The sequence below is a fragment of the Hylobates moloch genome, unplaced genomic scaffold (assembly GCF_009828535.3).
Source record: "Hylobates moloch isolate HMO894 unplaced genomic scaffold, HMol_V3 SCAFFOLD_24, whole genome shotgun sequence".
Lineage (NCBI taxonomy): Eukaryota > Metazoa > Chordata > Mammalia > Primates > Hylobatidae > Hylobates > Hylobates moloch.
In genome coordinates, this window is record NW_026652299.1 from 21,662,602 (window position 1) to 21,675,179 (window position 12,578).

General features: G+C 37.9%; 1 protein-coding gene across 3 annotated transcripts in view; it reads left to right on the top strand.

Annotated features, from left to right (window-relative positions):
• DPP10 (dipeptidyl peptidase like 10) overlaps positions 1 to 6,972 on the top strand; it is a 712,528-nt gene extending 705,556 nt beyond the window's left edge. For all 3 annotated transcript variants that reach the window (XM_032146023.2, XM_058434272.1, XM_032146025.2), the window contains 2 exons: positions 1,721 to 1,794; positions 3,174 to 6,972. In XM_032146023.2, coding sequence (XP_032001914.1) covers positions 1,721 to 1,794; positions 3,174 to 3,308 — 209 coding nt within the window. In that variant the 3' untranslated portion in view covers positions 3,309 to 6,972. The remainder of the gene's footprint in view (positions 1 to 1,720; positions 1,795 to 3,173) is intronic.
• The last annotated feature ends 5,606 nt before the right edge of the window (positions 6,973 to 12,578 follow it).

Here is a 12,578-nt window from a genome sequence, read left to right on the forward strand (position 1 = left end):
GACTTTGCATTAGAAACTAAGCAGAAAAAAAAATCCAATTGGAAAAATCCTTTTGCACATTTATTTTTAGCTGTACCCATACAGAGAAATAAGGGATCACATTACCTCTGTCATTGACCTTATTAATTGGCATTTCTAGAAGCTTACATTTATACAGCAGTTTGTACTTATATAGCAACAACAAAGTCATTTTCCCATTAAGTGCCATAGGAAGATGTTGAAAAAGATCTTGACTATCTAGTTTTTTAATAGGTTTAAATGATTGTTTGCCATTTTACATTCTCTGCTGTGTGGTCTGATTATTCAGCATTCTAGAGTTAGAGCATTAAAGAAGCTTAAACTTTTGATAAGGCTGCCCTAGTTTTGCAATGACAATTAAAAATGTTAGCTTAGGCTGGGCGTGGTGGCTCACGCCTGTAGTCCCAGCACTTTGGGAGATCAAGGCAGGCAGCTCACGAGGTCAGGAGTTTGAGACCAGGCTGACCAACATGGTGAAACCCTGTCTCTACTAGAAATACAAAAATTAGCTGGGCATGGTGATGCATGCCTGTAATCCCAGCTACTCGGGAGGCTGAGGCAGGAGAACTGTTTGAACCCGGGAGGCAGAGGTTGCAGTGAGCCGAGATTGTACCACTGCACTCCAGCCTGGGCGACAGAGCAAGACTCCGTCTCAAAAAAAAACAAACAAAAAAAAAAGGCAGCTTAAACATTAGTTATAGAAATTTGGAGATACACAAACTACAGGAATAAACACCCCAGACAGAATGTGAGCCAACTGCTGCAGAAAGAGATTTGAGTGACTGTACGAAATCTTCATAGCTACCAAACCCAGGGCTATTGGGCTGCTTACTTCAGAATTTTGGATCTTAGCTTCCGGCAGAAGGAAGATAAAGCAAGAGTAACCAGTATGCTCTATATTAAATAGTTAGTCCTTGTATAATGAGATGTGCATTCTATTTTCTCAGTATGGGGTATTCTTTTCTAATTTGGAGTAATAAAGCAGAAGGCCAGTATCCAACTGCAACTGTGCCCTAGTAATCTTCAAAATGAAATAGATAGCTGGTTTCCTGTATCATATCCAGAAAAGACATTTGCCATGTTAAAATTTATAAAAATATGTGTACCATTAGGAATAACGAATAATATCCAGTAAAGTAAATATAAACACCATTCTGTAGAGTAAGTAGGACTTAGTTGTAGCTACTGTTTTGCTTTTTTTTTAATAGAGTGAAGTTCAAAGTTTTACCATTATATTTACCAGCTTTCTACCTAAAGCCAGATGTAAGTTTTTTTTGTCGTTCTTGTTTTTTTGTGAGACAGAGTCTCGCTCTTTCACCCAGGCTGGAGTGTATTGGCGTGATCTCCGCTCACTGCAAGCTCCCCCCTCCCGGGTTCATGCCATTCTCCTGCCTCAGCCTCTCGAGTAGCTGGGACTACAGGTGCCCACCACCACACTGGCTAATTTTTTATATTTTTTAATGGAGACGGGATTTCACTGTGTTATCCAGGACGGTCTCGATCTCCTCACCTTGTGATCCGCCCACCTCGGCCTCCCAAAGCACTGAGATTACAGGCGTGAGCCACCATGCCCGGCCAGATACAAGTCTTTTAAATGTGCAATATATGTAAAAAAATCCCTGAATCTCTTTGAAAAATAATATGAAAAAGTTCTGATACAAGCAATGTGTTTCTTCAGATATCATAATTTGATTTCTTGCAGCAAAAGTTCATTTCCAACACTCAGCAGAATTAATCAAGCACCTAATAAAAGCTGGAGTGAATTATACTATGCAGGTAAGCTACTTTCTTAGAAGAATGTGTTTTCCTGCTGTGTTTTTTCACTTGTGAGATACGCAACACAGCTTCTCTATTATTCCATTCTCCCTACTATTATTTTTTAATATGTCTTTTAGGTACCAGAGATTATGTTCTCTCTTCCTAATTACACCAAGAATGTGGATGAGCTCATGCTTTGCAAGTGAATTGCATGAATCCTTTCTAAATTGTCATTTTCCTCTCAGACTTATTCATATCCCAAATATTGAATTCTTTTAAAAGTAACAAGTTTCTACTTCCCTTCTTCTTCCTTTTGTCTTTTCTTCCTTTTGTTGTTCCTTTCTTCCTTTTCTTGTTCCTTTTGTCTTGTTCCTTTGTCTTTATTATTAAATATGAGAATTTATTATTAATTTATTTTTAAATATAATTTATAATTATCATAATAAATAGTGGATAAAAATGTTTGGGGAAATATTACAAGAAAAGAGAGGATAGAAGGCCATTTGCACTACCATTTACATCTGTGCATTCATACATTTAATATATATTTATCAAGGACATTACAGTGGTCACTCTGCTCTATGGGTAACAAGACATACATTACACTATCAAGGAGGTTCCAGTCTGATATAAGAGTCATAGAAGGAAAAAGTAAAGTCATTTAAATTTCTCATCATTCAGAAGAACCAAAAGTTGTTCAACCTGTCTAAAACACAAACTACCAGGTTTAGGATAATGAAATATGAAGATATACAGATAAACAAATGTCAGGTCATTCCGTAAGCAATGTTGAGGAGTTTGGAGTTTTATTCAAAGGGCAATGAGGCACCATTTAAACCTTTGTACTCAGGAATTAATGGGATCATATTTGTATTTTTTATTTGTATTTTAGAAACAGTAACAATTTTGTTTGCATTGGAAAGGGAATTGTCAAAGTAATAATTGCACCAGACAATGTTAAACAGGCAAGGAAGACCTTATGAAAAACTACTGCAAAAGAGACAAAGACTGAACTCAATGCTCTTTAAATAAAGAGCTGGAAAGTTCTCTAAACTAAATACTCCTAAAAAGGGGAGGAGGGGCCAAGGGCCTTTAGTCAAAAAGAAACTGTCCAAAGTTTAGTCAAGCCGAGGGCAAGGTTAGTCCATCTCAGTCAACATAAACATGAAAAAGTCTACCTTTTATGGCCAACACATTGTAATTTAAATACCAAATGTTAATTGACATGATTACAATTGTTTTAAAAGTTTAGCATGAAGAACTTAGAGTTGAATTAGGTTTGATTTTGGTCAGATATTATTATTCAAAGTTTCCATGCCATTAGGGCTCAGAAAATGAATGCGAGGGACAATAGCTTCTTGGATAATTTGAAATCTTCTTTCTCCTCAATATCTTAGGTCTACCCAGATGAAGGTCATAACATATCTGAGAAGAGCAAGTATCATCTCTACAGCACAATCCTCAAATTCTTCAGTGATTGTTTGAAGGAAGAAATATCTGTGCTACCACAGGAACCAGAAGAAGATGAATAATGGACCATATTTATACAGAACTGAAGGGAATATTGAGGCTCAATGAAACCTGACAGAGACTGTAATATTGTAGTTGCTCCAGAATGTTAAGGGCAGCTTATGGAGATGTCACTGGAGCAGCACGCTCAGAGACAGTGAATACACAAGTCCAAGTCTACTGTGTTGCTAGGGGTGCAGAACCCGTTTCTTTGTATGAGAGAGGTCAAAGCGTTGGCTTCCTGGGAGAAATTAGTTTTGCATTAAAGTAGGAGTAGTGCATGTTTTCTTCTGTTATCCCCCTGTTTGTTCTGTAACTAGTTGCTCTCATTTTAATTTCACTGGCCACCATCATCTTTGCATATAATGCACAATTTATCATCTGTCCTACAGTCCCTGATCTTTCATGGCTGAGCTGCAATCTAACACTTTACTGTACCTTTATAATAAGTGCAATTCTTTCATTGTCTATTATTATGCTTAAGAAAATATTCAGTTAATAAAAAACAGAGTATTTTATGTAATTTCTGTTTTTAAAAAGACATTATTAAATGGGTCAAAGGACATATAGAAATGTGGATTTCAGCACCTTCCAAAGTTCAGCCAGTTATCAGTAGATACAATATCTTTAAATGAACACACGAGTGTATGTCTCACAATATATATACACACGTGTGCATATACAGTTAATGAAACTATCTTTAAATGTTATTCATGCTATAAAGGGTAAACGTTTGATGAATTAGAAGAGATGCTCTTTTCCAAGCTATAATGGATGCTTTGCTTAATGAGCCAAATATGATGAAACATTTTTTCCAATTCAAATTCTAGCTATTGCTTTCCTATAAATGTTTGGGTTGTGTTTGGTATTGTTTTTAGTGGTTAATAGTTTTCTAGTTGCATTTAATTTTTTGAATATGATACCTTGTCACATGTAAATTAGATACTTAAATATTAAATTATAGTTTCTGATAAAGAAATTTTGTTAACAATGCAATGCCACTGAGTGCTATTTTGCTCTTTTGGTGGAGAAGGCTTTTTTCAAAACTCTTGGTCCTTTTACTTCTATCTCTCAGTGCAGAATCAATTCTCATTTTCATTGTAAAAGCAAATAGCTGGATTATTTCATTTGCCAGTTTCTATTTAGTATTCCATGCCTGCCCAATTCATCTGTTACTGTTAAATTTCAATCCTTCTGGTGAGAATTAGAAATGAAATATTTTTTATTCATTTGCCAGAAAGTTCACAGACAGCAGTGTCTGCTATTTACTTTGAATTGAAGGCACAAAATGCATCAATTCCTGTGCTGTGTTGACTTGCGGTAGTAAGTAACTGAGAGCATAAAATAAACCTGACTGTATGAAGTCAATTTAAGTGATGAGAACATTAACTTTGGTGACTAAAGTCAGAGTATCTTCTCACTTCACTTAAGGGATCTTCCAGAAGATATCTAAAAGTCTGTAATAAGCTTAGAAGTTCAGATAAATCTAGGCAGGATACTGCATTTTTGTGGTTTTAAAAAAGTCTTTAGGACAGACTGAATTATCATAACTTATGTCATCAGGAGGAAACTTTAAAATATCAAGGAATCACTCAGTCACCCTCCTGTTTTGTTGAAGGATCAACCCCAAATTCTGGACATGTGAATCACAGATTGGGTATTCAACTTTTTCCCTGGATGCTTTGGAATTGTGTCTTCCATGCTCCATTGGGTTCAATTTAAAATAGGAAAGGCTTTCTCTTCTGAAAGACCCATTTTAGGTCTTTTTCAAGAATAGTGAACACATTTTTTAACAAAATAAGTTGTAATTTTAAAAGGAAAGTTTTGCCTATTTTATTAAGAGGGAAATTTCTTTTTAGGCTAATTTGAAATCCAACTGAAGCTTTTTAATCAATATTTTAAATTTGAACCACTAGAGTTTTTTTATGATGCAAATGATTATGTTGTCTGAAAGATGTGGTTTTATTGAATGTCTATTTGAGTATCATTTAAAAAGTATTTGCCTTTTACTGTCATCATTTCTCTTGTTTTATTATTATTATCAATGTTTATCTATTTTTCAATTAATTTAATACAGTTTCTAATGTGAAAGACATTTGTCTGGAACCCATTTTCCCCTTAAACGCTAAAGAGACCTCAGATGAAAGCATATTGCTTAGTAAGAAGGCAGAAAATTTTAATCCCTGCGATTCTTTGAGTTTTAATGACAGGGTCGTTTTCAGTAAAGGAAATGCTAACCAACACACAGTCAGCAATTATTAAAGGAATCATGTGATTGGATTTTCCCCTTTATACAGGTACCCTTGGTCATAATCCCACTATTTCATACATATTTATGCATTGCTAGAGTTTCCTGGGATTCCAATAGCATGCTTTCCAAGTGTTATTATTCCCTTAATGTTAAAGAAAAAAATCAATATATTGAATTCTATAATAAAACAGGTAAGCAATATTAAATCATCCACAGAGATAAACAACCTCTTGAAACTCTTTTGAAAGAGAAAAGTGTTTGTTCACTTTCATTGCCTTCATTAAGATCTCCAAATACTCAGAGACTAAGGAGGCTATTCTCATCTATTTAAGTTTCCTGACACAACTAAGGGAAGGAGTCACTCTTCAAAAGATAGATCTCAGGCCGGGCGCGGTGGCTCACGCTTGTAATCCCAGCACTTTGGGAGGCCGAGGCGGGCGGATCACGAGGTCAGAAGATGGAGACCACGGTGAAACCCCGTCTCTACTAAAAAAAAAAATACAAAAAAATTAGCCGGGCGTGGTGGTGGGCGCTTTTAGTCCCAGCTACTCGGAGAGGCTGAGGCAGGAGAATGGCGTGAACCCGGGAGGCGGAGCTTGCAGTGAGCCAAGATTGCGCCACTGCACACCAGCCTGGGCGACAGAGCGAGACTCGGTCTCAAAAAAAAAAAAGATCTCAGTTCACTCTGAAAATGTACCTTTTTAAACTGGGTGTTTAGCATAAACATCACTATTGGGGATCTTACAGATGTCTGTTGTAGATCTATTACAATGAGGTGACTTAGACATTGGGCTTTACCATATTAGAGAATTACTGAAGCCATTGTCCTTCAAATGTTGGGCTTTGAGACAGAAGTACTTGGGACTGAATTGCTTTCAAGTCTCTAGAATTACTGACAGCACATGGCTTCTATGAGGAATTATATATGAAATACCACTTGTGTCCCTCCTCAAGTTCTCTGACCACCTTCACATCCCGTGGCCACCAACATTGTATGAATACAATCTGGCCTCTCAGCTATACTCACTTTCACTTTCTGTTCTCGGGATTCTCTGATACTAATTTTGGCTACTTGCTAGAACCAAGAGACAAATTGCTTATATACTGCAAACCGATGTGAGGGTGTTAATAACCCACTAAAACACAATTCATGAAAGACTGTAGCAGGTAACTAATCTTTCCCTCAGATATTCTACATTGTCCATGAAGACTCTGTGGGCCCCAGAAGCCATAGCTGCATATATGCTTCTCTTCTCCTCTTCCCCATTTCACTCTTTTAAGCTCCCTACTCCTATTGCCTAGGATCACTTGCCAAAATAAACTGCAGGCATGCTAGCTGTTGTCTTAGACTCTGCTTTCTGGAAACTATTTTTCCCCTCCACAAGAAATTATCACTGTGAATATTACAGGAGGAGAAATAAAATAAGAATAAGTAAGTGGTTTATTTTCAGGTTCGAATAAACTCTTTCTAATGAAAATGTATTGGACTCTTACTAAGTGTCAAACCTATGAGAAATGCTCTACATGCACTATCAAATTGAATCTTCTCAAAATGCCCTAAGGAGGTATTATGTTTCCCATTTTACAGATAAGGAAATTGAGTTTTAGAGAAGTATGTAACTTGCCCACATTTATGTAAGTAGTAAGTGAAAAGACTAAAACGAAGCACCAGCCAACTTGGAAGTTCATGTTCTTAGTGATTCTGCTCTCCAGCACTCCTGAAATAAGGAGTTAACCTATGTTGACAGCCCATGAGAAAAGATTCTGAATATTTAAACACACAGTTCCAAATATTTTTGAGAATAATTTCATAGCAATAATACTGAAAAGTAATGGGCAAACCAATTTACCATTGTGGAATGTTTGAAGATACATGAATTCCCTTATGTCGAGAGGACATAAGTAACATTAAAACGTGTTTTCTTTCTCCGTTGAAGATACATAAGAGCTATTCCTGTGCATGGAATCCCTTGCTCAGAAGACCATGACCATATACTTGGAAGTCATTAGTAAATCTCCTTGCTTGGGCATTATACCAAAAACACTGCAAAATCATTCAGAGATGCGTCCATATACTACAGAACTATTATATTGTTCAAAACACCCAGGCTTGTAAACATGAAAACCTCATGTAGTTCTCAAACCTTACAACATACACAAAGCATGTCACAACATTTCAAGTCATAGCAGACACCCACAATCCTATTTGCAATCTGAAGCAGGAAAGTTGCATTACCTCCCACTTTTCTACTAGTGTAGAAATAGATTTGGTTTACCACTGATCAGACCTGCTAACAACACTTCTATTTCATTTAGCAATATTCCAGCAATTGTTGAGGAGAGAGTCTGTGAATTTGAAAAAAGCCCTCTCTCATAAACAAGGCAGACAGATTTTAAAAAGAAAATAAGTCACATCAAAGCATAATTTTTATTATTTTTCTTTTAGACTTCCAATTAAGTTTATGGTCGACTGATACAAGCATCACAGACTTCTAATAACAACAGTTGGGATAGTAAGAAAATTTCTGTGCCAATTCTCACAACCTGTCTATTTCTATCATACCTACCCCCATTGTAATGAAGTTATTTTTGACATGTGTGAAGCTTGAGAATGCAGATTTCTATCTGGCCAATAGCATCAGAGAAAAGGAACTCGCATTTATTCTACACCTATGCTTTTTGTTACATAAGCTCAGCTAATCCTCAGTCCAGCCATGTGAGATAGATACTATTGTTCTCTGATAAAGAAATCAAGATTCAGAGAAATTAAACAATTTTCCAACAAAGACACATAGTGCATAAATGATGGAACCAATATTTGAAGTCAGACCCTGATGATTTCAAAGCCCTCATGTGATGGTTTTATCTGTGAATTTTTTAAGCTAGTTCCTAAAATTCATCATCATGTCTTTGGATTCAGTTTTCAAATCCCTCACTGTTCAAAGATGCCATTTTGCATGCTTCTGGCTGCCGGGAACTAAATACAAAATTTTGAGGCCTGGCGCGGTGGCTCAAGCCTGTAATCTCAGCACTTTGGGAGGCCGAGGCGGGCGGATCACGAGGTCAGGAGATCGAGACCATCCTGGCTAACACGGTGAAACCCCGTCTCTACTAAAAATACAAACAATTAGCCGGGCGTGTTGGCGGGCGCCTGTAGTCCCAGCTACTCGGGAGACTGAGGCAGGAGAATGGCGTGAACCAGGGAGGCGGAGCTTGCAGTGAGCCGAGATTGCGCCACTGCACTCCAGCCTGGGGGACAGAGCAAGACTCCGTCTCAAAAAAAAAAATTTTTTTTGAATGGCTTAAATACTTGTGATTCAATATATGCACAGCTTGGACATCACCTGGGTGTTTGTTAGATATGTATACTCTAAGGCACTACCATGACCTTCTTGAATCAGAACCCGAATGTTAACAAGATCCCCAAGTGATTGTTGTGCACATTAAAGTTTCAGAAACACTAGCTTAAATGATAGGAACTATTACTGATTCACATTACAGGAGCACTAAAGTTGGGTACTTCCAGGTCAGTTAACCCATCAGTGATGGACTCAAACCCCAGTCTCCTCCCAAGTTTACACTTCTGCTTTGGTCTGCTTTTTGTTCCCTGCCTCGTCTTCAGACAACTGCAGCTGCCCCAGGCAATATATCTTTTCAGAGCAATGTCCAAGGATAGAAAGTCAAAGGATGACTCTCCACTTGCCTATCTTTTATCAGGAAAGATAATTTTCTCTGGAAGTCTTAAGAAGGATTTTCTCAAGTCCCCTTGTACTCTACAGGCTTTGATTGCAGGCCCTTCTAGATATAAGGAAAGCTGGGAAGCAATACATCTGAAACTGCAATCTCTTTGATGAGGGTGCCACGAGGAAGCAGGATAGGAGAATGAACATAAATAAGATCAAAGTACCGAGGGAAAGGTATACCCTACCCATGGCGATAAGGTCCTTGATGCTGGTGTCTCATCAGGAGGAATACCTCAAAATATTAAACATTAAAAGCTGTGTTTTATACATAATATAGTAGGTCGCTAGTCAGACATGAGCAGAGGAGGAGAGGGCTCCTGCCCGCCAGGAATGTTGGGTGACTATCATCAGGTGATGGTCAGACAGGTGTTTCACTGCCTCTTTAAAATAGTAATTGGTCCTAACTAGCGCCAGGGAAAGGCAGCCTCCCAATAAACAGAAACACCTGAAACTGGTGGTCAGCAGCTTCCCAATCATATTAGTATCTCAGGAGGTGGGCTAGTGGGCTCAAGCATGCGCATTGAGAGGCAAAATGGTGGTGTTTAACTGGTATACGACCTTCAAGGGACATTTGGCTCTCAAGCGAAGAACGCCTCAAAGGAGCATGCATACAACTCCAGTAAACACTGCATATGCAGCCCCTCGGAACTCTGGCAGGCCACTGCGCGTGCAGACAGCCCACCCCAAGTGAAGACTCGGGAGACGTAACGCAACACCTGGTAAGTAGGCCAACATATAAAACCCAAAGTCAAAAGGTCAAACAGTGCACTTTATCTCTCAAGTTGCCCACTTGGCCTTCTTCCAAATGTACTTTACTTTCTTTCCTTCCTTCTCTAAAGCCTTTTACTGAAGTTTCACTCCTGCTCTAAAACTTGCCTTGGTCCCTCCTTCTGCCTTCTGCCTCCTCAGTGGAATTCTTTCTCCTGAGGAGGCAAGAACTGAGGTTGCTGCAGATCCATATGGATTCACTGCCAGTAACACACAGACCCACTTTTCCTTCCAGAAGACCCCAAACATCGACTCCACTCTGTTCCTGAGAGTGAGTACACTCTTCCCTGGTTGGCATTTACTATTTTCACCTGTGCTCTTCATCATTGACTCATTTTCCAGTGCAGGCAGGCAGTTTTGAAATGTGATTGCTGTGCTAGCAGTCCCATTTGGTAGGCTTTATTTGCTCTAACACAATTTATGATGCCTTGATTATCTCCGTATGGTCTAAATTGCTAGGCACACCATTAATCCTCCTGATTGATGGATTGTGTAAGGCATATACCAATGGGAAAAGAAAAGGCCTGACAAGGAAACACAGGTAATGCAGCCTCCCAATTCATATGCACTTTTAATAGGTGTAATTCTCATTACACTCCAACTCTCTATGCCTTAGGACATCATGTGTGACTTTTAATGATCTGTATAGTGTAATTGGATTTCAAGCCCTTGGGAAGAACAAATTGTAAATTCCCTTGCTTAGATAAAGGAAAAATTTTAACATCGAGCTTGGCTTCAATCATGAAATAACACAAAGGTAATGTATGCCTACTATGTACCAGGTAGTCTGCTGGATGGCACAGCATTAGGATCCTTGTTTTAATGCTTAATCTAATTAATAAGTCTAACATATGAGTGGATATTTCAGTACAAATGTTACAGCTAAATGCGTCATCAGTTACTAAAAAAATCAGCATATTCTTTTTTTTTTTTTTTTTTTTTTTTTTTATGAGAGAGAGTTTCATGCTTGTCGCCTGGGCTGGAGTGCAGTGACACGATCTGGGCTCACTGCAACCACTGCCTCCTGGGTTCAAGTGATTTTCCCAAGTAGCTGGGATTACAGGCACACACCATCACACCCAGTTAATTTTTGTATTTTTAGTAGAGATGGGGTTTCTCCACGTTAGCGAGGCTGGTCTCGAGCTCCTGACCTCGGGTGATCTGCCTGCCTTGGCCTCCCAAACTTCTGGGATTATAGGCATGAGCCACAGTGCCTAGTCCATTGAGTCATTTTTAATGCTCATCTAATGGAGTGCACTATTTTCTTGTGCCCACCTCACCTTGAAAAAATATTTCATAATGAATCTACTTTTTAAAATTTAAGTAAAAAGGGCCCCATAGCCCACTTTTATACTGAAAGTGGTTGGTCTGTATGTAGTTGCCCATTCCATGCTCAATTTCAAGGACATTTGTAGTAAAGCCCTGCCGTTTTTTGACAACTATTTCTTAGTCCAAATTGCCTCTGGCATAAGGGCATTGACAAAAAAAGGTTTTAGTTTTGTTTTGTTATTTTGTGGTGTGTGGGCATTATTTTAAGTAAATTTGTCAAGGGTAGAAGAAACAAATTTACATCTCATAGAAAAATAAATATTTCCAGAGAGTGAAAAATTTTCAAAAAGTCAAATGGCTACTTGCCCCTTGCCCACCCACTGCCTTTGGATCTCAGTTGTGTCTCTACCCAGCTTGGACCCAGAACCAGCCTTTTCCTTTGTGCTTTATTGACCTTCTTTCAGTGCTTTTCTCATTCTCCAAAACCAGGAAATCATATAATTTTCAAGCTTTTCTTTTGTTCTTAGGTTGACAGATAATAGTAAAAGGAGTAAAGAGGTTCAATATTTGGAATTACGCTTTTAACTTCATCTGGACTCTATACTCTAAATTTAAAAATTTTCTTTAAGTGTTATCCACTTTTCTATCAGATTCTAATATATATTTCTTAACAAGTTCCAATTATCCTCAATTCCTAAATCCCCCTAACTTAATCTATTTCATTGAATATAATTTCTCATTCATATATGCTCTTTTTAATGTGTGGAATTTATATTATGCCCTACTCAGTTTATAAATTGCTGTGATAAAATATGTTAATAATGATAAGAGCTAACATTAACTAGTTGCTTGATTTGTACCAAGTCCTAAGATATGCTTATTAACACACTTATTTTTAACCTTAAAACAGTAACTAGTTAAATATGATCACTATCTCAACTTTTACATGAGAAAACTGTAAGCTTGGAAAATTTAAATAAGTTATTAAAGGTCAGCAGATTAGTCAAAGTAAGACATACTAGTTAGGGCAACAAAGGGAAAAGAAAACAAATTTCAGTATGTTAAGAAAATAAAGCTTTATTTCTCACTCACATGAAGTCACATGTGGGCAGGTAAAAGCTATTATTCCTTATGCCATCTGGAGCATGTGGCCTCTATGCTGTAACCTCAAGGGCAGAGAAGGTTGAAGGAGACACACAAAGCCAGCTTTCAATTGCCATCTCTGTGAAGTGACACACATCACATCTGTTTGTAGTCTATTA